The sequence below is a fragment of the Papaver somniferum genome, chromosome 8, assembly GCF_003573695.1.
Source record: "Papaver somniferum cultivar HN1 chromosome 8, ASM357369v1, whole genome shotgun sequence".
Classification (NCBI taxonomy): domain Eukaryota; kingdom Viridiplantae; phylum Streptophyta; class Magnoliopsida; order Ranunculales; family Papaveraceae; genus Papaver; species Papaver somniferum.
The window spans coordinates 11901575-11929229 of record NC_039365.1 but is presented as its reverse complement, the minus strand read 5'-3'; the positions used below and the strand labels follow the sequence as shown (position 1 = coordinate 11929229).

The 27655-nt window shown below is 36.7% G+C and overlaps 2 protein-coding genes and 1 long non-coding RNA gene across 5 annotated transcripts; all 3 read left to right on the top strand.

Moving 5' to 3' along the window:
• The first annotated feature begins 17491 nt into the window (after positions 1–17491).
• Positions 17492–19310, top strand: LOC113305089. The gene is made up of 7 exons (XM_026554198.1): positions 17492–17521; positions 17636–17755; positions 17843–17938; positions 18023–18115; positions 18224–18277; positions 18949–19186; positions 19297–19310. The coding sequence occupies exons 1-7, from the start codon at positions 17492–17494 to the stop codon at positions 19308–19310; spliced, it is 645 nt and encodes a 214-aa protein (XP_026409983.1).
• A 412-nt stretch (positions 19311–19722) lies between these two features.
• On the top strand, positions 19723–23483 carry LOC113303139. Of its 3 annotated transcripts, XR_003337318.1 has the most exons (4): positions 19723–20192; positions 20998–21204; positions 21484–22245; positions 22416–23483. It is a non-coding gene; the product is annotated as an uncharacterized LOC113303139 (long non-coding RNA). The 3 variants fall into 3 exon arrangements; XR_003337317.1 differs by having other exon boundaries at positions 21055–21204; positions 21484–23483; XR_003337316.1 differs by having other exon boundaries at positions 21484–23483.
• A 1410-nt stretch (positions 23484–24893) lies between these two features.
• Positions 24894–26021, top strand: LOC113305088 (probable ubiquitin-conjugating enzyme E2 25). The gene is made up of 2 exons (XM_026554197.1): positions 24894–25254; positions 25330–26021. Exons 1-2 carry the CDS (start codon positions 24894–24896, stop codon positions 26019–26021), a joined length of 1053 nt encoding a protein of 350 aa, XP_026409982.1.
• The last annotated feature ends 1634 nt before the right edge of the window (positions 26022–27655 follow it).

Here is a 27655-nt window from a genome sequence, read left to right as displayed (position 1 = left end):
TGGGACTCGAAAACACCTTTTATACTGCTCAGAAACCTAAAAATAACGATTAATTTTCTCTTTTACTTTTCGTGCAAGCCACGACAATAATCTTATCTGCCGATTTCCTTAAGCGTTTCTAAGACTTCCAAATCATCCGAAACTCTTCCTTAGATAGAATATCACCTTAGGAAACAATATCACGCCTTTAGTCTCCCTGGAATTCCTAAAATAATTCCACAAAGTTTCCGTGCAAAACTCAAACTCTGTTTCCTTTTTCTGGATTATCCAGCCCAATTTGATCGATTCCAGCGCACATACCAAGCCTGTTATGCTCAATCACGTCCATCCCAACAAATTTCAGCGATTGAATCTCTCTAAAACACCTTCGAAATCCAACCCAAAGTTTGGTTCTTTGCTGGATATTTTTCCCGCCAAAATTTCATTCGAATTTGAGAAGAAAGTGACCTCCCCCTATCCTGTGCTGGTCTCCCTTTAGCAGATGCCTGGAAATGGGTCACCCTTTAGTAATTAGGTTACCCCTTATCCAAAGTGAGAGTCCGTATAGTAATTTTCTCTCACGAGCGCAAAAACCATTTTTTTAGCCAATTTCGCCGCAAAAGCTTATTTCTCCAAAAATACCTACAGGGACATAAAAAGCCATAATAAATATAAAATCGAGCACTAATAATATATACAATTGAGATTATATAAGACACAAAAATGTGCCTATCAACCCCTACTGACTACACTCAATAACTTCAAACGTCGTCTTCATGAGAATAAAGAGACAATTCAGGTTTTGGAAGCAAAGAAGAACAAAATCAATAGTGAAAAGATGAGGTTGCTCTCAAGGGTGCGAAAACACTAGAAAAATTCCAAGAAACTGTCCTTAAAGTTCAAGTTGAACGTGATTTATCTTTGAGCGAAAAGAACGCACTTGTTGAGGAAAGAAATTTAATCTGTTCTCAACTTCTCATAGAAAGTGAAGCTGAATTTAGTTGGGATGCTAGAGTTCTGAATGATGCTAGGAAGGATTTAGCCGTAAAGGTGAGCATTCAACCTGAACATTCTGCATTGGTTAAAGACATTATTTCCAATCATGAAGGTCATTTGTTGCTCTTTCATACTTGTCATTTCTTGAAGATGATATCTTTTTTAACTCCAACCTGATTATTTATTTTTCGCAGAGAAAGAGAAGAACTATCTTGAGAAAATTGAAGAATAAAAGACACAATTAGCTGTTGAAGAGAAGAAATGTCTTGAGGAAGCCGACAAGTCATCAAAGGAGTTATCTGCTCGTAACTCCAAGTATCAGAAGTTAAAGAAGAATTAGATCCTCACGGTTTCGAATAATGGAAAGGATGCCACGTACCCGTGCTCGTGATGCGGCTGTTAAGAAAGTCTGTGTTGATAATGAAATTCCTCTCTCAAAGTATACATTCGCAGACGTTCCTCCCAACGAAGTTGTTCCTGATATTTCTGACAGTGGAGAAGAATACGAAGAATATGAAGAAGAAGCAAGTGATTCTGAGGCCGAGTGAAATGACGAAGATAATTCAGGAAAAAATTAATCATTTTTCGCTTGTTGTAAATTCTTTTTCTTCCTCTTGTATATCTTCATGTTTTTTGGAATTTCTTCTTCAATGTACATCTTTTAAGTATTAATTTTTGCTCCTTTAATATAAGTTCTCCTTTAATATAAGTTCCCTTTGATTTACATTTGTATTCGCAAATAGCAAAATGTCATTCTTTCTCGTATATGCATGAGACTATAAAATGGGGAAAATAACACTCTTTTTATGTTTGCATTCTCATTCTTGCCTCTGTTAGTTGGAACATATTGATAGGCTGATGAGCATAATATCGCTCTCTTCCTCAATCTTGTTCTGTATCATGCGAACAAATTCGCAGCACACTTATTTTTCTGTCAACACCTGCAAAACAAAGTTAACTTATATCTTATTTTTCTCATGAGGTCTTATTTTGCCTTCCTAATTAAAGGTCTTATTTTGCCCAAAATTTTCTTTGCTCTTGTGCGACTAAATCGCAGGATGTCTTTACCAGTGTAGTCGATCTCGGTCATCTCGGCCGAGATATCGCCGATTATTCCGGTCTCGCTAGTGGAGCGAGACGATAACTAGATATCGCCGAGACGAGATTCTACGAAAAATATCGGCTATCTCGGTTAAAACCGGTCTGATCGGTTAAAAATCGTCCGAAATTCCGTTTTGGTTAGATAACAAAGAGAAGAATAAATATCATCAAACTAATCTCTGATGAGATAAAAATATCATCATTCAGTGATTATACACAAACCCATCTTATGTTTTCTCTAGATACTAGCACAAAACTTCAAATCTGGAGGTGCTTTATCAGTTGACGGTGAAAATTGAAATGATCAAAAGTTGCTTCATATCTTAGGTGATCGATTAAATTAATGATTATTTGAATTTTTGTTAAGACTCCAGAGTCACGATATGTTGCTAGTTATGGGTGATAGTGGACAATGGAGTATGGTGGAGCGTGAGTTTTTCCTGAAAAAATTTTCTGAAAGAGGGAAAGAGAAAGCTAGGGAGAAAAGTGTTGATAAGAACGAACAATATGAAGCTTTTTTTTTTCTTTTTTTCTTTCTTTAATTACACGTGGATGCAAGTTGTAAGATTTTGGATTTAACTTATTGTTTATCCTCTTAACGTTTTTGTTTGAGGTGTAAATCCTGGAAATATTAGTATTAATAGGCATATTTATTTTTTGAGATGTAAATTCCGGAAATATTAATAGGCATAGGCATATAAAATTGGGATATATATGTACCAATAGGTGTAAAATATATAATCAATATTACACCGATATTTGGTACCGAAATCTCCCCGATACAATGTCACACCAGTGTACCGGTGCTCCGCCGAGACAAACCGGTATCCGATATTAACTATCTTGGTCTTTACACTGTAGTGTATTGACCCATTGATCTCGCCTTATCTTTTTCTTGTATTATTTCCTCTTCACGTTTTTTTATGTGCGTAAATATTACAAGCCTTAATACTCCCGTGAGTAAAAAGCCTCATGACATTTACGTCTTTTGACACAATTCAGCTCCCTAATGGAGGGTGCCGTCCTTATATTCCCCCTGGTTTCCCCTTCAAGGAAGCTTACCTCTACTGGGTTAAGGTTGGCTCCTCACATCCGGTAATACAACAACCAGTTGCTTTCGCAGTTTCTTATCCCTCCACCTATAAGGTTTATGGTTACGAGACCGCACCATAAGTGAGGTTTCTTCGGACCGAGTGTATCATAGTCAGGACTTGTCAAGAGTGGAAAGGTACGCTCCAGACGCCCCGGGAACTCTTGACTCAATCGTGTACCTCGGTTCCCTGATCGAGTTTCTGCGCTCCTTAGGAAAGATCTTATTACCCCAATCTTTCGATTTAGGTGTCTCTCCTGGATGGGCTTTATCGTTTTTTCTCACCCCAAATCTCCATGACTCAAGTTCCAGGGTCGATGTAGCTTTCCCTTGAGTCATGCTCACTAGTTTTTCCCCGAATGTGACGTGTGATAGGTCTTACTTTTTGCCTCTTGCATGTATGCGAACTAGGTTGAACGCCACATTCGGATGCCTAGCCTCCCTAGTTAGAGTTTTTACTTCTGTTGCCTTCTATTAAAGTCTTATTATAAGGACTTAAATTTGCCTTTTCTTGATATGGTATCATCATATGAAAATAGAATTTTTCATTCCATTCTTATTCTTGAGTTATATAACTCTAGTACATAGATTTTTTATTAATTTCTTACTCATGAAGAAAAACATATGCGCTTTTCATACTACTCGCTTGCTTCTTTCATCTTTTGCATCTCTTTAAGTTCGCAGATGCTTCTCAGAACATTATTTCGCATGATTTCTTCTATCTCCTTTGCGCGAGAATCATCGCACAATTCACTTTTTTTCTGAGAACACAATTTCCTTTGCATCCGTTCTCCTTCTTTAGAAGTAATCTTTCTGGCTCGCTTGGTATTATTATTCGCAGAAGATTCTGCTTCAGTATCCTTCTTATATATTTTTCCAATTTTAGACACTACATCGACCATTAGTCTTTCACCTCTTTGACTATCTATAGCATGCTTCTTCCAATTTTTTCGTTTGCATTCTCGCTCTTCGCACTTGTCAATATCAATTTCCTGACAGTTTCTACCTTCATTTGTATCTCCTCTTATTATACCAAGATCTTGAGGTAAAGGAAACTTTATGCGTTGGTGGAATGTCGAAGCCACACCCAAGATACTATGCAGCCATGGCCTTCCAATTTGAGCATTATAAGGTGACTCAACATCAACAACACAGAATACATTTTCTGTTGATAGACTCTGTATTGGAATTCGCATTGTCACTTCTCCTTTTGGCTTGTTTCCAGTGCCATTGAAGCTAAAAATTTTATAAGTTGAAGGAATTAATTCGCCATCTCTTCCACCCATGGTCTTGTATGTATGATAAAAGAGGATATCAACAGAACTTCCAGGATCTATGAGTATTCTATTTATAACCCAAGTATTCGCTTCATCTTCTTCATCATCCTCTACTTTTGCTTTCGGTTTAATCCCTAACCTCACCACTAATGGACATTCGTGTGGTTCTCCTCCTCCTGGTGTTTCTTTCGCACTGAACGAAATGGTCTGTTTTTTCCAATCCTTTAATGGTGATACCTTCGCAAGGTTGAAGATTTATCTTCCATCATTGTCTCTCGCATGCACCCGACTTAAAATATTGTCATGAAAGTCTTGTATATTTTTGAGTGAATGTATAATCGAACTACAGTATAGGTTCTTCGCCTTCGCACCTACTTAGATTACATATGTATTCTTTCCTTTCTCCGCACCATATGCATTTCCTCCTGGTGGTGGTGGTGGTAAATTCTGTGGCTGTTTTACTAAGAAGTGGTCCGGCTTTCCTTGCTCAATCATTCGCAGTATGATTTTCCTCACATTTCTACAATTACTTATTGTGTGACCATGAAAGCGATGATATACACAGAATTCTTTGCTCCTTCTCCCCGGCGGTGGCTCATCTCCTACATTATGTGGCTCAGGAATTTCTTCCATTAATATAACAGCTTCCCAGATTTTGTCTATTGTAGTCTTCAACTTTGGCAAGTTTATCTGTTCCCGGACCACCTTTCCAGTTTCTTGTCTTCTATTATAATATGGTTGTTGGCCTCCATAGCCTTCCGGAGGATTGTCCATTCTTTGAATCTTATTATTTCCTCCGCGATTTTGTAATTGTCTTTCTTTATACTCTCTTTCGAATTCTTCTTGATCTGCACTACCCATGGCTACCAGCTTTTGTTCCACCTCTGTAATGTTCTTTCCTTGAATTCCTTGAGATGTGCTCGCAACAACATTTTTCATCCTTGGGAGTAAACTTGCACTCTCATTATTCGCATTAGGTATCTCAACTGGGTAATACTCCATATCTCTTTTCTTCTCCTCAAGCGTTATATATTCCTCTAGAAATTCGCGCAATTCTGACATTGTTATGGTGTCTTTTATACTGAAGATATGTGTATATAATAATTCCGTAGGAAAAAGAGCATTGACAAAGGATAGTATAAGATTTAGTTCATCTACTCGTCTTTCCATTTCACTAGACATGGTTCTCCAACGCGTGGTTAGATGACGCAAACTCTCATTGATTCTTCTGTGAAGTCCAAATGCCGTCTCAATCCCTGTCCTTGACATATTATTACTGATATATTGTCCCAAAAAGACGTTTTGTAAATGACGAAATGATCTAATGGTCCCTACTGGCAACCCTTCAAACCATTGCAAAGCTTCCCCTATCAAGCTCGCAGGAAAATATTTACACAACACCGCATCATTCTCTTCCCATTGCAATAGAGATCGACTGTAAGCTTTTATCCGTTGTACTGCACTTGTGCTTCCATCAAATATACTAGTGAATACTGGTGAATTGCATTTAGGTGGTATTATTGCAATTTGAATTTTCCTTGCAAAGGGTGTTTTTCCAGCTTCCTCTACTGCTTCCTCCAACTGTCTCCTTCCACCATTTCTTCGCGCAGTCATCATTTCTCTTAATTCTGCCATTTCTTTAAGATTTTATTCACTCATAGTTTGATCCAAGTCCTGTCGCATAGGTATTTTTAATCTTGCTTGCCTCAATCTATTTTCATGATTATTCTGTCGCATGACCTCTTGTATCTCTCTTTCTTCAGCTTCTTCCCTTCTTCTCCTACGCCTTTCTCTTTCATCTCTCACACGTTCACGAATGGCATTGTTCTTTCATTCTCTTATTTGCATGCATATTGATCTCTCAATATTTCTCTACCATGCAATAGAATTCTCCCTTGTTCTGGATCATTTTCTTCATCATTATCTGACTCATAGTGCGTGCGATGACGTTCGCCTGCATTTTGACGTCTGTTTTTCCTTTGACCTTCTTGTCGGCGATGATGTTCGCACGGTTGCTCATATAGGTCATATTCTATGTGTCTCTTATCGCGTTGATCTTTTAGATTATCATTTGCTTGTAAGTTCTCATCAATATTACCCAAAGGTTGCTCTCTCCTAGCATCTCTTTGATTAGATTGACTTTGTATTGATGAACTTCTGCTTGTCCTTGACCTCGTGTAGCGTTTCTTGGTCTATGTTCTTGCAATCTGATATTCTCTTCTCGTAAATCATCACTCTGACGTATCAAGTTCGCACTCTCTTCCTCCTCTCTTCTCCGTTCTGCAATCAATCTTTGTCTAAGTTATGCAATTGTCATATTCTCTTCGTTTCCTTCAATCCTTCCTGCATCTCCAGTTCTTTGTTCATTTTCTTCGGTAGAATTCGTTCATGCAGTATGAATACTCACTCTATCGTAATCAATATCATTGTTCTGCTCTTGTGCATGCTGGGGTCCAATTGGAATTACATTTCTTTGATTTTCTCTTTCTCCTACCTATGGTTGTTCAGGATTTGCACCTCTTCTTCTCTCAGCAATTCTTGTACTCCTCCTGGCTGCCGCCGCTTGTTCAACAATAGATCCGATTCTTACCATTACCACTTTCTTGTATTAACAAAGGAAAAACTACTTTTAAAATAGTTGAAAGATTCTGATGATGAACATCTCAAATGTTTAAAGAAAAATGCTAGATCTAAAATTATGGAAACTTGATTTCTAAACGAATTCACCAACAGGGTATATCACTCCGAGCTGTTTCTAGCACCAAAACGTAGTTGCAGGAAATCCTACAACTACATCCATACAAGAATCTAAACAATACCCTAAGAAATCATGATGAAAATCATTCGTTTATTCGTTAACATATCAAGTTGGATACAATATAATACAAAGATTTAACTTGCTCTTCAAATAAACTTTCTCTCTCCTAATTTCTTGTCTAACACACTCTAAAGATCTTTTTTTCATTACATGGTTACTCTCTCCTTTATATAGGTGTTCACATAGTGGATGACAACTAACCGATCCTCTATTTTCGGAATCACTGTGCGTTACTATCGCTCATATAGATTCCCTCACCTTCGCATACTTTATACTTCACATAGATCTTCACACTTTACCCGTGACTGTGCTGACATCATTAAGTATGTCATCTCAATTACGAAAAGGAAAGACATGTAATAAGGTAATAGGACTAGGAAAAGGAATTCATAGTTCTATATATATATGATCACCAAAGTTGTGGTTGATCATATGAGCAAGATTAGAGCTTGTGTTTAGTTTTGAGTGATTTTATAAACATCAATAAAGAGAGTTGTCTTTATATAAGCTAAGTTTCATCTTGCAGTTTTCATTAATTGGTATCAGAGATTATTTCTGAGCCATGGAAAACGAAACCACCATTGTGGGTGCAAAACAGTTCACGACACCATCAATACAAGTTCCAATCCTCAACGCCACAAACTACACAGTATGGGCCATGAGAATGAAGGTACTGATGAAAATCTACAAAGTTTGGGAAACAATTGATCCTGGTACACTGGACCCAGACAAAAACAATGTTGCCATTGGATTACTCTTTCAAGCAATACCAGAATGTCTTGTTCTACAAGTTGGTGAACAGGAAACTTCAAAGAAAATTTGGGATGCAATAAAGGCACGTAATCTCGGAGCTGATCGAGTTAAAGAAGCCCGTCTGCAAACCTTAATGTCTGAATTTGAAAGAGTGAAGATGAAAGACACGGATACTATTGATAGCTTTGCAGGAAAGCTATCAGAGATAGCCTCAAAAGCTGCGTCACTTGGACAATCCATTGATGAAGATAAACTGGTAAAGAAGTTTCTCAATAGTTTACCAAGATCCAAGTATATTCATATCATAGCTTCTCTCGAACAAGTCTTATATTTAAAGAAGACTAGCTATGAAGATATAATTGGAAGATTGAAAGCATATGAAGAAAGAATCCTTGATGAAGAAAACAATGGAGAAACTCAAGGAAAACTCTTGTACACAAACTCTTACCAACAAAACTCTGCGACAATAGGAAGAGGTCGTGGAAGAGGTGGAAGAGGAAACAGAGGCCGAGGAAGGGGAGGAAGGTTTAACTCACAAGATAGAAAAACAAGTCAGAATGATCAAAACCAAGGGAAAGAAAAGAAGGATAGATCAAACATTATTTGTTACAGATGTGATAAAACATGACACTTCTCCTCTGTATGCCCTGAAAGAATACAAAAGATGGAAGAAGCAAACAAGAATGAAACAAGGGAAGCAGATACAGCTCTTCTCATGCACGAAGTTGTATTCTTAAACGAAGGGAATCTAATACCAAAGAACTACGAATCAAAGGATGGAGAAGAAGGAATCTGGTATTTAGATAATGGAGCCAGCAATCACATGACTGGTAAGAGACAATACTTTTCTGAACTCAATGAGAAAATCAAAGGACAAGTGAAGTTTTGGGATGGATCTTCTGTAGAAATTGAAGGGAGAGGATCAATTCTATTTCAGAGCAAGACCGGAGAACAGAAGCTTGTCACAAACATCTACTTAATCCCAAACTTACAAAGCAACATTCTAAGTTTAGGACAAGCTACATAAGTTGGATGTGATGTTAGAATGCGAAAAGATTATCTAACAGTTCATGACCCAAGTGGAAGAATTTTAGTTAGAGTCTCACGCTCACAGAATAGACTTTACAAGATAAGTCTCATGATTGGAAGGCCATTGTGTCTGAATATGAGACTGGAAGATCAGACATGGAACTGGCACGAAAGGTTAGGACACATAAGTTTCAGAACCTTAAAAACTATGTCTCAGAACAAGATGGTTCGAGGGATACCACAGATAAACGATGAATCAAGGATATGTGAATCATGTTTAGTTGGGAAACAAACGCGTCAAGGTTTTCCAAAAGCAACAACATTCAGAGCCTCAAAGCCATTAGAGCTTCTTCATGTTGATTTATGTGGTCCTATTACACCACAAACCCTTGCAAATAAAAAATACATATTTGTTATTATAGATGACTTCTCAAGATATATGTGGTCTATTCTTATGAAAGAAAAGAGTGAAGCATTTGACAGATTCAAAGCTTTCAGAAATATGATAGAAAAAGAAGAAGAATAAGAAGAAGAGATCGATGAAATAACTCAACACATTCCACTGCGAAAATCAACAAGACAGATACAAAAGCCACAATATCTGGAGGATTATGTTCTTCAAGCTGCAGAAGAATGTGAGATTATGCTACTTTCTGTTAATGATGAACCAAGGAATTTTTAGGAAGCAAAGGTCTCGACTAAATGGACACAAGCATGTAGAGAAGAAATTATTTCAATCAACAGAAACAAGACTTGGTTTCTAGTTGATAAGCCAGGTGGAGTAAAAGTGATTGGTCTTAAGTGGATCTTCAAAATAAAACGGAATGCTGATGGTACTGTCAACAAATATAAGGCAAGACATGTAGCTAAGGGATACGTTCAAGAATCAGGTATAGACTTTGATGAAGTTTTCGCACCAGTTGCTAGACTAGAGACAATTCGTCTCTTAATAGCAGAAGCAGCATCAAACTCATGGGAAATTCACCATTTAGACGTTAAGACAACATTCTTACATGGTGAATTGCGAGAAGATGTGTATGTTGAACAACCAGAAGGTTTTGAAGTAAAAGGACAAGAGCATAAGGTTTATAAGTTATCAAAAGCTCTATATGGTCTAAGACAAGCTCCTCGAGCCTGGAATACAAAGTTAGATCAAATCTTAAGAGAAATCAGATTTGTTAAGTGCTCTAAAGAAACATCAGTATACAGAAGAGAAGAAAAGGGAACGCTTCTTGTGATTGCAGTCTATGTAGATGATCTATTTTTGACTGGAAACTCCCTTAAGGTGATCAATGAGTTCAAGAGAGAAATGTCATCAAAGTTTGAGATGTCAGACCTCGGAAAACTCACTTATTACCTTGGCATAGAAGTCCATCAAGGAGTAGATGGGATTCAGATTAAACAAGAAGCTTATGCAAGGAGAATTCTGAAAGAAGCAGGACTTGAAACTTGTAATCCAACTAAGATACCAATGGAGTTTGGACTTAAAGTTTCAAAGGCACAAGAAGAAGCTGAGATTGATCCAACGAGTTATAGAAGAAATGTTGGATGCCTTAGATACTTGTTACACACAAGATCGGACTTGGCTTTATCTGTGGGAGTAGCAAGCCGTTATATGCAGAGTCCACGCAAGTCCCATGGTGATGTAATAAAGCAGATATTGAGATATCTAAGAGGAAAAATCAGCTATGGATTGAAGTATGGTCGAGGAGGATCAAAAGGAATTGTTGGGTATAGTGACAGCAGTCATAATATTGACCAAGATGATGGAAAAAGTACAACTGGTCATATATTTTTTCTAGGAGAAGCACCTATTACATGGTGTTCACAGAAGCAAGACACTGTAGCCCTCTCATCCTGTGAAGCTGAGTTCATGGCCGCAACAGAAGCAGCTAAACAATCAATATGGCTTCAAGAACTGTTGGGTGAAATCAAAGGAAGAGACCCTGAAAAAGTTCTCATCAAGATTGATAATAAGTCTGCAATTGCACTCACTAAAAATCCAGTGTTTCATGGGAAGACGAAACACATTCACAAAAGGTATCATTTCATATGAGAATGCATCGAGAAGGAGGTCATTAACGTAGAACACATACCTGGAACTGAGCAGAAAGCAGATATATTGACAAAGGCATTAGCTCGGATCAAGTTTGAAGAAATGAGACAACTGATTGGATTACAAGATATGTCACGGGTAAGGTTGAAGCTTAACGGGGAGAATGTTGGTTAAACTTCAACATAGAAGTCACTAACAAGCTGGTTAGGACAAGATTAGGAAATTGATGTAATCCTAAGGGAATTAGAAGTTATCTAGTTCTAAGAAAAGGAAAGACATGTAATAAGGTAATAGGACTAGGAAAAGGAATTCATAGTTCTATATATATATATATGATCACCAAAGTTGTGGTTGATCATATGAGCAAGATTAGAGCTTGTGTTTAGTTTTGAGTGATTTTCTAAACATTAATAAAGAGAGTTGTCTTTATATAAGCTAAGTTTCATCTTGTAGTTGCCATTACATAACATATCAACAATCGAATACAACAACAACCTCAGAGAAAAGACCAGACAAGGGCCTCTTTGCCTTCATTGCTTTCTGGAATCTGTTGTAGATATCACTTGATATGGTTTCTTTCCTTCGACTGAAGCTTCATTGGAGGTTGCTTGTAATCCTTTTCTCTTTAAATAAAATCTTAGTTCCTTGTTCCAAAAGAAAAGAAAAAAAACTTATATTACCAACACCCAGGCGCGTCATACAATTAAATTTTGCTTAAGAAAAAAAGAAACTTGAAATTTTGGCGCCAAAAGTCGGAGGATGCTTTAGGGATTTCAAAAATTGAAAGGCTGTAAGAGACTGATTTGCATTTATTGGACAGATGGTTCGGAGATACAGCCGTCCAAGGTACACTATGGAATCGTCTAATATTTAACCGGAGTAAATGATTTTTAATAGCACCTTTTTACTGTAACAATCAACCAATTAGTTAGCTGGACGGTAGTAAAACTGTAAAAGTGAAAAACGAAACTGTAGGCCAAAAAGTTGCACTCCTATTTTCTTTTTATAACATGCTTTTGAGTTTTCACCCTTGGCCCTCGTTGAAATTGCTCACCATGTGCAATTTCCCCACGAGTTCTTACATTTTTTTTCCTTTTCTTTTTCTTACACGAGACCTCCCGTTTTGGAAAGGTCACTGGTACATGATTCATATTTATCTATTCTATCTATTCCATTATATAAAGCCGACTATCCTTATTATAGCTAAGTGAAGCTGCAAATTATGACTTCTATATATATCCCCTACTCTTATAATATTATGTGTACATTTGAACAATTCCATATAAATTATTGAGGGTATAATTGTGATTGGCATCACACAAAAAGAAAAAGCTCTTGAAATTAACTAGACATGTGCTCTTGAAATCAACGACAATTAAATATAATGGAAATGAAATCAAAATTAATCCCTAAAAAAATTTCACATCTACAGTCATTTTTTTGATCGGTAAAGAATTTGATGCTAGTGAATTTCGAACTCTGGTCACTGATATCATCATCCAATAACTTTACTACTATAATACAATTGTTCTTTGATTTGCTCCGATTTTTAATTTCATTTCCATCATAATTAATCTTTTTTTTCCAATTTTTGATAATAATATTCACTTCGTCCCATTGAAGGTTTATACTTTAATTTTAGTCTCAATTGAAATATTAGTATTTTGGCATCAATGAGCAGCTCATTGCCTCAAAAACAAACAAAAACTAGTGACTCATTATATATTACCGAAGCATTAATTTGTTTATAAATAAATATTTAATATTTTGTTTTTCAATTGATGCTACATTGATCGGGGCTAGGCACAGTGAGAATCATCGTGTCTCACAGTCCTTGGGATCCACCAGAAGAGTTATAGGGGGTGGTTTTGGGGTCCACAATTTGTCGTGTCTTATCGTTGATTCTACGGGATTTCATCTCGATGGACCAATCATTACTGCATAGATTTTGTGAGATTTTTTCTTTTTAATTTCAATGAGATATTTGCTATTTGAAAGATAAAAAAACTTACAAATAAATTAACTCTAAAAAATCAAGAAATAAAATCTAAATCTTGTATATGTGTGATGAAAAAAAACTGATAATTCTAGAATTTTAATTTAATAAGAATTTTGTAGTGCCAAAAAGTGATGATTAATTAACATAGTTTTTCTTTTAATAGTTTCATTTTTCTTTTGATATATTTTAAGAGTTCATATTTAAGTTATTAATTAGCAAACTGGTCATAAAGCCAGTAATTTATGGAAGTTGTATCCACGAATTTGCTGGTAATTATAAAGGGTAAACATACATTTACTAATTACTACTAGCTATTTGGAACATTAGAAAATATCTATACTTCCACGTCAAATGCTTGTAAATATGGGGCGCCAAAGCACCGAGCGCACATTTCGAAACCCTTAATACATCTAAAGAATCGGACGGTCCATAATCTGTCGGATTAATTATCAAAAGAATTACTTAGGGGCAATCTAGTAATTAAAAGGAAAAGAATCTAAAACCGTTATTAGTGCGTCCGACTCTGCTTAACTAACAGACTAAAAGAAAATCAGAAATCACTCTCTGCTAGTGTTAGTGTTCAGGAAAGGAAAACAAGATTTGCAACCTTTGTGATTTTTTTAGATCTGAAACCTCCTTCTCTCTTTCTCTCAAATTCTACTAAATCTTTTGTTGATTTATGAAACATCACAGAAGAGAATTAAATGTGTGATTGAGAGCTTCTAGGTAATTGAAATCTTCTCGTCCTGATTTCAAAATTTCTTATTTCTGGTTCATTGACCTAATAATGAGATTGAGATGATTAATTTTGGAATGTTGATGAGATCATATGGTCGTATATGAAGATTGCAGAGCTTGTTTGTTTGGAGGATATATTTTAGATCAAGATTTTGTTAATCGAAGATATTGATTGGATTTTGGAATGCTGATTTTAGTTTTTCTGGGATTTGATTTACTAATTAATGATTCTATCTGTTTCTTTCTCTAGTTATTAGAGATTTCATCTGTTTTACTAATTAATTTCATTGATGCTTAAGTTAAGATAAGTAAGATGATTGAGCAGTACCAGTTAATCGAAAATGGAGTTCACATAGTTGGTATTGAGACCGGTGGTGGTGGTGGTGGGGTATAACACGGCGGCACAAACAGAAACAAATTTCTCTTTTATCAATAATATTTCGGTGGGGTGTAACTAACGCATATACTTAGTCTAACTAAACCAAGACTTGGGTCAATAGTACTTCTGTCAAGTGGGTGACAATATGGATATTGACTTAGATCTGTACTCTGTGACTTTGGACATGTCCATGACCATGAATTTTTTATTCCAAAAGCACATTTAAATAAACTAGTCTCTCTCTATAATGGACAGTAATTCATGTGGAGTGTTAAATATTGCAAAATCATGAAATTGCTATATGTGGAGTGTGGGAGTTGCATCTTTTGAGGTCTAACTAGGAAGTTCTGCAAAGCCACAGATGACCAATCAATCGCATGTGGCACACTCGTGAGTAGAGAAAATACATATAATGCAAGCCAAAATGAGTTAGCACTAGCTGTACGCCTGTACATACTTGGCTAAACCCATATGTGTATTGTATACTGATGCAGTATTACTTGTAAGCTTAATCTTGAAAATGCTTTGACTTGCAGATATAAAATGCTCTACATCTCAATACCATTATCATATGCATCCATTCATATTAATGTTGTTTTCCTATTTAGTTTGGATTATTTATTTAGCTCTAAAACTCAATTTCATGCAGTTGATTTTGCAGGGGTTAGAAACATGTTGGAATACAAAAAGCCAATGCTGATTGTAATTTGGATTGTAATGGTGAGTAAGAACTGAACCATTTCTTTCTGTAAAACTCTTCACATGTACTTCCTAGTCGTAGTACTTAGTACTAGAGCTGCACATGGGCCGGTTCGGACCGGGTTTTTGTGGGAACCGGTACCTGTACACGGAGTTGACCGGTTCTTCAATTTGAGGACCTGTACCTGTACCTGGACCTGGACTTGTACCTGTCCCGGTAAGACCGGTCCGGTTCCACTCCGGTACCGGTTTTTTACCTGAATTTTAACACACACAGTAAAGTAACAACCTAAGACTAAGAGTCTAAGACTAAGTTCAACATTACAAAGTTCAAAATAACAAAGGTTTAAAACATCACAGAATAATAAGTGTATCACACTTTAAGTTCAAAGTTCAACATTAAAACATAGTACTAAAAACAACATTTCCATAAGTCTGCGACAAGAAATGAAAAGAAATCCTTGCAAAGGATGGGGGACTTCTCGAACAATTGGCACTGGCTGCACTGAGTCACTGACACGGAGTTTACATCAAGCTTCTTTTAGCAGAGAATCCCATATGGCTGCAACATGGAACAAAAAAGTAAAACAAGAAAGTAAGCAAGCAATACAAGAAAACTTGAAAAGTAAGTTCTATTAAATAGAAGAAAACCTAATATATTACCTGCCTCATCTTCAACAGCATCATCAGGTATATAGTCACATAGAAGATCAAGAGCAATGGGCTTTTGAAGAAAGCTTTGTGTACAGAGCAATGCTTCGACTGTCCTTGTAGACATAGAAGCTCTCCATGGAGTCAGCACGCGCTTCCCGGTGCTAAAAGCTGATTCAGAGGCCACTGAAGACACAGACATGGCTAATATATCTCTTGCCATGTATGAAAGTATCTTATACCTGCTTGCATTAGCCTGCCACCAAGCCAATATGTCAAAATGGTCAGGTTGACCTATTTCACGCATTCCACCTTCAATCACATCTGTCAAAGAAAAAAAAAAGTTTATTATGGTCTTACACTAACAGGAGCAATGCCATCAGCATCATTGGAATCATCTGGTGCTTTGCGCTTCCCCATTTAGCACCTCAAAGGCCTACAAGGCTGCAACATATCAGTGATTCAGTGCAGGTAATTAACAAGACAACAAGATAGAGAAACGAGAAAGGTTTTCAATCAAAGCATCTTACAAGAAACTATATGAGAAACATTACAACATTAAGTCTACTGTCAGTGATCAAACGCCAAACAAACATTAGGTTCTACACACTGATTTCTCATGATTCTATATTTTGATTTTGAATGGTAATATTTGCTAATATGTTCAATCCAAACCTAAGTTCTATCCAAACCTAATTACAAAGACTAATTCATACAAACCCCTTCAACTGAATCCAAATCATTCACCACCCAAATCCATATCAACAGAACAACTTTATCAATTGTATTTACCAATACTAGATCTATTTCTACATAAGAACACCAACAGCAACACCCAATTCATCTTCCTCCCAAAACAATCCAATTAATTCTTAAATACAACCTAAAACCCTAGTTTCTAATTCTCCTATGCAGAACCTTAAACTATCAACCCAAATTCAATCCTAACCAATTCATCTTCTTCATCTGTGGATTCCAAAACAGTCACCCTTATTCATACGAACCCTAATTTTTGGGTTTTTGGGAAAAACAGGGGAAAACCCTAACTTTCTACAAACTCAAAAATTAAACCTCATGCAAAACTCTAACTAAAAATTTACAGAAGACTCATCTTTAATCTATCAGCACAAATCAACTTCAAGGAAAGAAATCAATCAATTCAGAAACCTAAATAATCTTACCCTTTTCTACTTCTTTCAGAACTCAAACAACAGCATCAGCGTCACTGCGTCAGTGCGTCACCTTATTCGTTAAGCTTATTAAGAATCTTTGTTTACTTTGTAGAAGAATCAGTAAACAAGAACCCAAGAAGATTCAGAAGAAAAACAAGGAAAGCAAATTTCTAAATTGAGAAAAAAAAAGAGAAAAAAAATTGAGATTCAAGCCAGGAGTCCAGGACTAACCTTGAATCTGTGGGGGGTGAAAATTGATACGTATGAACAAAGAAATTTCACGATCTATGGTGCATGTTGTTCACTTGTTCTTGTTCTCTTCTTCAGACTCTTCAGTGAAGGAGGAGTTCAGATCGGGAAAAACGAAAAAAAATAAAATGATATACCCTATGTTTGAAGATGAGACTAAACCTACAAGGGATGGCTAGGATGTAATATCCTAAAAAATATCAATGGCTCTAATTTACCGGGTATTTCGGTCCGGTACAGATCGGGAATAGGCCAGAACCAATACCTGTACCGGTCTGTTCCGGGTATCAACATTCAGAACCGGTACCTGTACTGGCTACTCCGGGTCTGGGTCGGTACAGGTCCGGGAATTATGGGTTTGGAGCGGGTCACCGGGTCTGGACCGGGTCTTGTGCAGCTCTACTTAGTACCATTAATTTGATTATTGAATTCTGTTCCATTGAAGATGTCCGTGTGCGGCTATCTAACAAAGGGAAAAGATCGCACAACCCTCTTTGTTACTTCCATGGTCTACTTTAATTTCCCACTCTCACTGGTGAGTTGGTTTATCATTTGTTTTCTTTTTTCTTGTTGATCTTTAAAAGGCAATATTTAAATCGCATCTAAGCATTAATACAACTGATAATAACTACACGTCTAATTTATACAGGCTATTGTCATTGCTGCATGGGGTTGGAGTGTGTATACTTTTGACAAGCACTTGGTTCCTTATGAGCATTCTCGCATCTTAGATTTAGGAGAACGGACCCCAGGACCTGTCATTATGATGGTAAAGTTTAAGCCAAGTTAACTGAAATTCTTATCTTAGCATATACATAATTTGGATTCTTATTTTCCTTATTTCTAAAATTTGCAGTCTGCATTATATATGTCCCTCGCTGTGGGGAGTTCATTGACCATCTATTGGGCACTTTTTGCCATTGGTTTACATTCATTAGCAACGGCTGTGCCGGTAAGCTAGTTATTTGCAATCCCATTTTATCATTTCCAAGTTGTTATTATTATTCCTCTCATTCCTACGTTAATTTAATTGCAGCTCTTCCTATATATTGGTGGTTTATTTTACTGCCTTTATTCCTTTTGGCCTTCTCGTGATTTTTTGTGGACTAGAGTAAAGCGTATTATCAGGGTAAGTGTGTAATTAATGAATTTCCTAGATATAAAAGTTCAATTAACTGCATAAATTAATAACTATACCAGCTCTTGTATTTATCTACTCGATCTTGTTTTACTGTAGAGGCCGACGCTTGCAGATATGTTCTTTGCAGATATCTTGACCTCGTTCTCTAAGGTACGTATAAGTATCAACTTATTTCTCAATATTTTGGCGGGCATAATTAGGCCCAAAACCCAAAGGATTATGACTTCTAGTTAAGGACGACTGCTTTATTACTCTTAGGTAAAAAGAAAGAATAGTCAATGGGTAGTATGATTTAAGTAAGTTTTGACTGGGCTAGGTAAAAAGATACCTGACTGTTTCTGGGATGCTACTGTATCTGTTCTGTAATTTGTCACTTGACTCATGCGTTGGATGTTGACTCTAGGATTTTTCATTATGAACTAGAGGACCTTGTTGCATAAAAACCAGTAATAATAAAAATTTGATTTTCCTGTTTTGCATTTTAGAAAAGAAAATACAGTAATAATAAAAAATCAGACATTTCTTATTATTTTTTAAGAAAAATAAAAAGATTAAAAAAAAAGGAAAAAGATTCTGTTGATAAGTCAACTTGGCAAAACAGTTTACCCAATGAGTCAACTCATTTGAATTGAATTTCCAAAATTTATCAATTTCGTAGGTTAAGGGATTTGATCTAAAATGGGAAAAACCTGAAAAAGCTTAATTTTGTTTTTGTCGTGCCAAAAGCAAAAACGACGGGTCAAATTTATCAACGGCCGTTTTTGGGCATATTTTCCTATTAGCCCTTCGTTTATTTTTTTCTTTCTTTCCCTTCTTTTTAGGATCTAGCAGACTTATCAACAGCCGTTTGTTCTATGCTTTTTGCCTGGGGTTTGTACTCCACCGATTTGGGTGCCCATGAATCTATATGTGGCCCTCATTCATGGGTAGCAGCAGCACTCTCCGCATCTCCCTCCGTGTTCCGACTTGTTCAGTGCACATGGTTGCACTTTTCTCCTCCTACACAAGAATTGGAATCTCGTGTCTTAGAAGTGGCACCTCCTCCTACTTGGTTGAGCGGTGAGATATATATATGTTGAACCTTTTTTTATCTTTTATTATACTTAGATTTATTAATTTGAGCTTTTATTTTCTAATAACATTGGCGTTTGGTTTCAGTGGTGAAACAGGTTGGGCAGCTTAGCCTTATCTTTCTGTCTCAGATGTACTACAGGAGTTCTCCACAGGTCTGGTCTAGTTACTACCAGCCTGCATGGATTGGGGTGTTGATTGCCACTAGTGTTTTTTCCATTTACTCCGACCTCTTCATAGATTGGAACCTTGGGTGAGTATTTCAATTCCATGCATATGTCAATAATAAATTAAATTAAGTTATGGAATTTAAGAAAAAAATATGAAATTTAATGGTTACTATAAAAAAAATCTAGGATGTGTGGCTGGATGTGTGGAGCACCTACAGTGACTACTCAGATCTTCACCGGGGCACGACGATGGGTAACTTATACAAACTAATAATTCTATTGATTTAAGTTTGCTTTCCAAACATACCTCTAAAATTTGGAATTAAATTTGTATGTTTAAAATTACAGTGTTACTATGGTTTCATAGTACTGGATATTTTCTTCCGGGTGAGCTGGGCATGGCGTTTCTCAGATCTTGGGAGCAGTTGGATTCCATTCGCTTTGTCAGTTGTAGAGATTTTTAGACGTGCCATGTGGTTTCCTCTCAGAATCGAGGGATGGCAGGTTTCGCTCGGTATTGGACCCAGAGGTACTGCAGAGGCAGTGGTTGAGGTACCACCTACAGGTGCAGCTGCTATGGGAGAGGTTGAGTTACCTCCAGCGTTGTAGATTTTCAGTTGGTAAACTCTGTTGGGTCTGGTGATGTAAAACTACCACTGTTCCATTAACTTTTTTGCTCAAATCAGGATTTGGGTTCTTACATCAACTATTAACACTCACTTTAGAAAATCATCTCCCCTGTCTGGGAAGAAAAAAAATCATCTGTTGCTTGTAAAGCAGTTTCTGTGGAACCATCAACTGAAATTGAAGAAGATGTTTCTCAGGTATATGTTTCAACACAATAATGATTAATTCAAGTGAATATCAATCTGGGTTTTGTTCCATTTTACTGATTTTGGAGTGAAATTGGATTTTTTTTTACTGGTCTTGTTATTTCCTTCCGTTGAACTTTTGTCTCATAAGTGTTTCTTCTTCTTCTTCTTCTATTTCTGTGATTACTATCCTGATTTTGGTTTCCAGTTTAATTGGTATTGTAATTGAAGAAGAGGTTGAATCTATACTTGATGTGCCATATAAAAAATATTGTGGTTAGCTCTTATTAGATCAGCTTCAATAGTTGAATTGATTTTATTTTGACAAAGGTTGAATTGAATTGATTGAGTAAACCTTAAGCTGAGAATAGTTCTTATTAACGCAGACCACCCTTCCAATTTCATTTCTTACATTAACAACAGTTTTCTAATTCAAATTCAGCTATTAAGCCAAATTCATTTAGCTGTTGTTTACTTGAATTTCTCTGTCAACTGAATTCTTGAACCTAAACTTTGATCTATGCCTTTTTGTTTCACCATGCATAAATTGTTCAAGTGATATGTCAGGAAGAGGTTCACTTTCTATTTTGGCGTTCTTATCGATCCTAATCTCGATAAAGTTATTCACATATGGTGCATTTCAACTTCGACGGGTTAAATATATATGTTTTGATTGAATCTTGTTTACTCTAGGTACACATAAATTTGGTTGAAGGTTAGTTCAACAACTAGGGGCTTTTCTGCTTTGTTTTCTTTCCTGACTGATGATAACCTAAACTTGCGTTGATTGAAGTATTTTCTTGATCGTCTACTTCAGATAAAAGTAGTAGGGTGTCGAAAAATTTATAGCTATGGATGCTTTCCACCGTTTCAGTTGGCAAAGAACTCTTGGACCGCTTATGAGTCACACACCGACTAACCAAGTACTGGCATGCATCATCAACTCTGTAGAGATTTCAGTCTTGGTGGAGATATAAGCTTAATGGATCATGGTATAGATCTAAACATTTCCGAAGATGTCCAGGTACTTTTTTGATTTGATATTAGTAATCTCTAGGACACAGAGAGCCTATAGACGTTTATTGCTGCCGTTCTACAACATTGCTCTATATTTTTGAGCAACAATGTAAGCAGCACAATACCACCATCATATTTGAATTGATTGGTGTCTTATATCGAAGTCAGTCCATCTTGTAACGTATTATTATTCATCAACAAGTTGAGAACCCGTGATTTGAAATTGTTTGGCATTACAACATCACTTTATATATTATTGATTATTGGGTTGTTTTGTTGCTTACAGATCTTTCACAGTTCAATCTCCCTGTTTCATTTCAAAGTGCAAACTTAATGCGAGCAAGAGCTAGAACTGCACATTTGGATTCAGGAAGTCCACCTTCAGACAGCAACCTTATCCTTATACAAAGTAATACTGGTAAGCATGTGACGAGTCCAAATAGTCAGGACTGCCCAATTATGGTCTACTTCTGCAGGTGCAAGTGCAACTGACTTATATGATCCTTATCAGCCTCCGAGGTATAATACCTGCAGTGAAACATCTAATGCATTATTAGTAAAACACACTTCACCTCAGAAACCTTTACGCACTCTATATGTCGTCAATTTCATTCCCCCAAAAAGAACAATATAGAACCCATTCTCTCACATTTTCAAAATTGGAGTAGTAGATCTGTAGATGACTTTTTTGTAACAACTGATAGAAAAACAGCCGACGTTCAGTTTTCGAAGAGAGAAGCAGCAGAAGCTGCAATAAGTTCACCTGATCCTGTGCTGGGTAAGCACTTTATCCAGTTATCATGGGATACATGGATAGATTTCTTGAATTTGATGAAAGCAGTTCCTGTACTCCTCCTTTATTGTCGCAGCGATCTCTAGCTAATAGACAGAAACAAGATCTCCCATCTGCGCTGAAAATGGTAAATGAGCTGATATTCACAAGCTTGTAAAGAAGATATGACGGTCGAAATTTTCACCAAGGAGCCTCGGCTAATGCAGGAACTGATTGACCAAAACCAGAGTGACTTCAAACCTGTAGCAGGAACAAGTAAGACCCAGTTTTCACTTTTGCCATCTTTTTGGTTTACTGAGGTTAAAATTTTCTGTTTGGGGAAAATTGATATTTCAGTGTTGGTCTCGTGAATACTGTTTCTTTCGCTCTTTAGTGAAAGCGGTACTCTCCAATCTGGTAACTCACAGCTCTTATGTCAGTTACAGATTCTTTGGAAACTACACATTTCAGATAATGAAAGAATCTGGTCTTTTCACTTCAAAAAGAGTCCTAAAAGATGCTGAGGTTAATCAACTAATGTCCATGCTTGTTATCCTCTCCACCAGTCTTTCAGGTCTTTTTGCTGTTAAATCCACCTACAATTCAATTATGGTTCCCACTGCTGCTGCAATAAATTTCCCTTCCAAGACTACACGGAACCCGAATGTGCCACCAAAAACCTCCTTTTATTGGACTGCATCCCTAGAAAAGATTCCCACTCAAGAAATTCATGCTTGCTAGCAAATGTGAGTAAGCGAAACACCTTCTCTTGAAATGACATTTATCCAGGAAAGTCTGATCTTGAATTTTACCCAATCGCATCCCATGGTAGCCATCTCAGTCCCATGCAACTTACTATTTTTGGTCTTCTCAAGGCATTCAAGGCCCTGCCATCAAGATCTGGGACCTAGTTCCGCAGCAGTCATTTGGGCTATCTGGACTGAGTGCAACAAACAAATCTTTCAAGATAAAGCTATATCCCATTTCCAGATCAATGCTGAGATCAAGGCAGCCCTTCTGGCATGGGGTTCTGCCTTGAAAACAAACTTATTGACTGGACTGGTGCATTTTCTCTTGGGGAAGTATGTTGCATTGAGGAATTGAACTGCTCTAACATTTTCTCGGGGACCCAGGAAGACTTGAAGGAAAAGAGGCCCTTGTCCGGTCTTTTCTCTGAGGTTGTTGTATTTGATTGCTGGTATGTTATGTTTGTCCTATCTCTGCAAGTTGCACCCTTGGCAGTATTTTTGATGCCACTAGCTATGTTGGCGCCCGTGACAGCATTTGCTAGCAAAGAGATGTCAACTAACACAAGCTGAACGAAAATGGAGTTACTCGGGTTGTAGCTCAGAACGTCAAACTGTTGATGGACGAAAAAAGCACGAAATAATTCCGACACTATGTTGTATTAGAGGGGCGGCAAGGTTTATTAGAAGGGCGGCATTCCAATAAGACAAAAAGGGTCATTACATGATCATTCAAGGTGTCCCTTATCAAAAAACTGGAAATGACAAATTAACCCTCATAATTGATAACCTAGTTTAGTGATGGTAATCAAGTTTAATGTTAATGATTAATTTCACTTATATTAACTCAAAATCAAAACAATATCAGATTTTAGAGTTTAAAAAAAAAGTTTGGAGATGGTAGAGAAGTTTTAACTCAAAGTGAAGGTCAATCTCAATCAATTGAAGAAATTAACCAACAAAGTGAAAACCCAATGCCTGAAAATGACCAGGTATACTTCTAAATTAGTCCCAAATAGCTTTTTGTTGCTCAAATACGTAAAAAAATTCAATTTCTTACATTTTCAGAGCTAATTACGGTTGGCATTTTGCTCGTAACCAACAGTAATTCATAGTTACAGTTCGTAAAAGATGAACTATCAATCGTAACTGGTTAAATTTGGGGAAAACCAATTGTAGAACCAGTTACGGTTAGTAACCAAATACTCGATACCAACCGTAGCTCAGTTACGGTTGGTAAACTAAAATGGTTACCAACCGTAACTGAATAAAATTCTCAGATACAAGAACATACCTTTGGTAGTTGAATTATTACCAACCGTAACAACATCAAAATCTCCAGTTACGGTTCGTAATAAAGTTAAAATCAACCATAACTCACATAAACCCCAGAAACTTTAATTTCAGTTTTCATCTAAAACCCTAATTTTTGATAGAAATTAAACTTAAATCAAACAAGATAAACCAAACCCTAATTGGATTTTTAAAACATACTTCATATAAGTCATTACACTACACTTGATTAATTTTCGAATCGTCGATTGATCGAAGACGATGAAATTTTGAGTATTAATGGAGGTTATGGTTGATGGGAGGAGGAGAAGAGAAGAAGAGAAGAAGAAAGAAAACAAATTTTCAATTTAGTTTAGATTTAGGTTAAAAAATGGGGAGGATAACCTAGTCAATTTACATCCCCTTTAAAACATCCCTAACCAATTAAAGAGACATTACTATCATGCTGTCGCCCCTATAATAAAACATGCCACCCCTATAATAAGTTGTTTATTATCTAATCGCCTCACGGTGCGCCTAGGGCGCCTTTCACAAAATACAATCCGAGGGTAAAAAATAAATAAGAAAAAGTAGATCCAACTCCATAACTAATACAGGTTCCTAATATTGGTGGGAATTCCAAATTTAGTTCCACTCAGTGTTGGAATCCACAAGTGACGCTATAAAACCATGAAATATCGAGAGTTATAATTCATCATAGGACACAAAATATAAAACCACCTCGGACTCCTTTTGCTAGTGAATACCGGAATATCTGTGTGTATATATATCGATGACAGTTTTATTTGTCTCATAACATTATTTGTCTTTCATAACAAGCAGAAACGAAAAGAATCATCCAAGAACTGTCGGTAGAAGGATATCCATAGCTAATACAAGGACAGAATGGTATATGATTTCCCTCACGATGGGGAGAGGGTAGAGATAAAAATTGTAGATGGTGAATTAAACCAAAAACAAGGAACCGTTGGAGAAGCCGAAGAAGAAAAAGTAAATGGGACAACTATTAGAAATCAATTCAAGCAATTCGATTTCGTCTCTTCTACAGCTCAAAGTGAGAAAGGAATCATTTATCATTATGCTCCCTCTTCCTCTTCCGGTAAACAGCAAATAAACAACAGCAGTATTGACAGGCACAGAAGAATAATGCAGGAGTGGAAGATACTCAAAACTGGATTACCTGATTCAGTTTATGTCAGGGTCTACGACAATGATGTTATAAGAGCTGCAATAATCGGTGGAGCAGGTACGCCTTACCACGACGGTTTGTTCTTCTTTGACATAATACTGCCACTTAATTATCCAATATTCCCGCCTGCAGTTCGCTGTTATAATGAATGCACACTTTTGAATCTACATGCTGCGGGGGTCGACCGTTTTAGAATAGATACCCGTTGGGCAACTTATCAGTGCCAGAAATTGCTAGTTGCTAAATGGAACCCAAATACATCGACCATACTGGATATTTTGTTATCTGTTCAACTCGTGTTTCAAACTGAGGACCCGTACTATGGGATGAAAACGAACGATCCTCGTTTACAAAAAGCCATTAAGACCGGTTACAAGTTTGATGAATCTTTAAAGTGCAATGAAAGACTCTTCAGGGCAAACTGTCTGGCAATGTTGGTTACTCTGAGGCGCCCACCAAAAGATTTTGAAGAATTTGTGGCACAACATTTTCGCGACCGTGCCGAAACAATTTTGACTGCTTTTAACCGTTACAAAATCAAATATGGTGATCATTTCAAATATGAGATGAAGATGGGCAGGGAATATCATGATTCTATGGTCAATATATATACAAAGCTTTTGAAGGCGTTTATAAAGAATGGTTCTTCATTGGATGGTTTCGTTGGAGACATTAACTTGGATGACGATGACTCTGGCCATGTTGTCACCTCCGAATCTCATATATCGGCTGCGATCACGCTTTGGATTTTGGGACTCCTTTTTATATGCATGCTTTGTGGTGGGATTTGGTTTTTAATTCAAGCGATCAGAGGCAATACTTAAAATTGTGGGAGATGATTGATCTCTAGGAAAAAATACATAGTTTAAACTGTATTTTTATTTAAACAAGACATTGTGCTGGTAGAACAATGCAGCTTTCATTTGGGCTCTTTTTGAAGTTTTGTAAATTTCATATTGATATAAACTTCTTGGTACTGTTTTCTTGTGAAACTCATAATAATAAGTTGTGCAATCGTTCCTTGGAATACAGAGATTGCAATCTGTTTCCTGTCAGTCGATGTGTAGCAACAACCCTTAAAAAGTGCTAAACTAGAAAGACTAGTCATCCAGCATTTCATTTAGCACGGGGACAAACAAAATCTGATGCACATAAGGTTTCAGGTTGTTTGCCTTTAGGCCTTATTGAATCAAATTTGGTTTGTGCGAGCTGCAAGAAAATTTACATCAGAAGTATTACAAATCACTCTACCATTGCTTCTAACTTCATTGCTGAAGTGATAGCAGTCACTAAGGTTTTTGAATGGGCAGTGGCTAATAGTCATGTCAGGATCTTAATGCAATCTGATTCTCTATCAATGCTTTTCAAAATAATTTAGTTCCTTGGATTATTCAAGCTAGATGGTGCAGAGTTCTTGCTCAACTACAGTTCATCAGGTTCAGGCATGGATTAGAGAGACCAATTTCTTTGCTTATGCGTTGGCAAAGAATGGTGTCATGCTTCAGAGAGGGGTCAAGTGCTGCAGTTTAATGATCGACCCTTTTTTATATAGCAAAAACACAAGCTGAGCCAAAGTAGAGTGTGTGATTCTACACTCACCGAATTTCACACCGGGAAATATCCCGGGAGGGAATGTACCGAAGAGCCCAGCCTCTCAACATATAGAGATCATCAATGAGCTGATGGATTAGCAAAATAAAAGTCGACTTTACTATTTTAAGAAACCATTCTGAAATAATATTGCCTATCTGACTTTAAATTTTTACGATTTCCAGAATCCGATGCCATATAAGAAAGCACACAGAAAAATATAATCCGATTACATAACTAAAACGGGTTCCTATTTCCTAATGAACGCTTCCCTCAAAAATAAACTTTGATCCTGGGTAATAATGACCCACAATTGGCTATATGTAAGACCTCGGAAAATATATTTTATTTCATCAGGAGTCGCTCACTGCGGAACAAATCTTCTATCTCTCAACCCTCGTGTGAAGCTTCTTTTAATTTTAAGGTAAGACTAAACAACTTTTGTTGTGGATTGACGTCTTTTCTGAGCGATATATATTTTGTACTGCCTGCTAAGCCCTTGTGCTCGCACAATGTCGCAAACTACTTTGAATTTGGTTTAAATTTTATGGAAAATGAGTCATTTGTCAAAAAATATTAAATCACGGTTCAAATGGACGAGTAAAAAATAGTTTGGGTGAAATGGCCAAAAAAAAAATAGTAAGGATTAAACCGGGTTTTATCCTAGCTTAAATTTAAAAAATAGCAAGGAGGAAACTGGATACATCCTGTGTAAATTAAAAATAAGAAAAAAAATATTTGAAAATGGGCACGATGAAACTGGTTACATCCTGCCTATTTTTACATTTTTGTCCATTTAAACAGTATCAAAATCTAACTGTCCATTTCACCCAGGAATTGTTGATTTTGGTCTTTTTAACCAATTTTG

Bases quoted from the DNA above. Each gene is read 5' to 3' on its own strand.
- LOC113305089 (XM_026554198.1), top strand. From the start codon at position 17,492: ATGGTCTACTTTAATTTCCCACTCTCACTG. The intron at 17,522-17,635 runs GTGAGTTGGTTT...TAATTTATACAG, and splicing joins TTAATTTCCCACTCTCACTG to GCTATTGTCATTGCTGCATG. The intron at 18,116-18,223 runs GTAAGTGTGTAA...GTTTTACTGTAG, and splicing joins GAGTAAAGCGTATTATCAGG to AGGCCGACGCTTGCAGATAT.
- LOC113305088 (XM_026554197.1), top strand. From the start codon at position 24,894: ATGGTATATGATTTCCCTCACGATGGGGAGAGGGTAGAGATAAAAATT. The intron at 25,255-25,329 runs GTACGCCTTACC...TCCCGCCTGCAG, and splicing joins TGCAATAATCGGTGGAGCAG to TTCGCTGTTATAATGAATGC.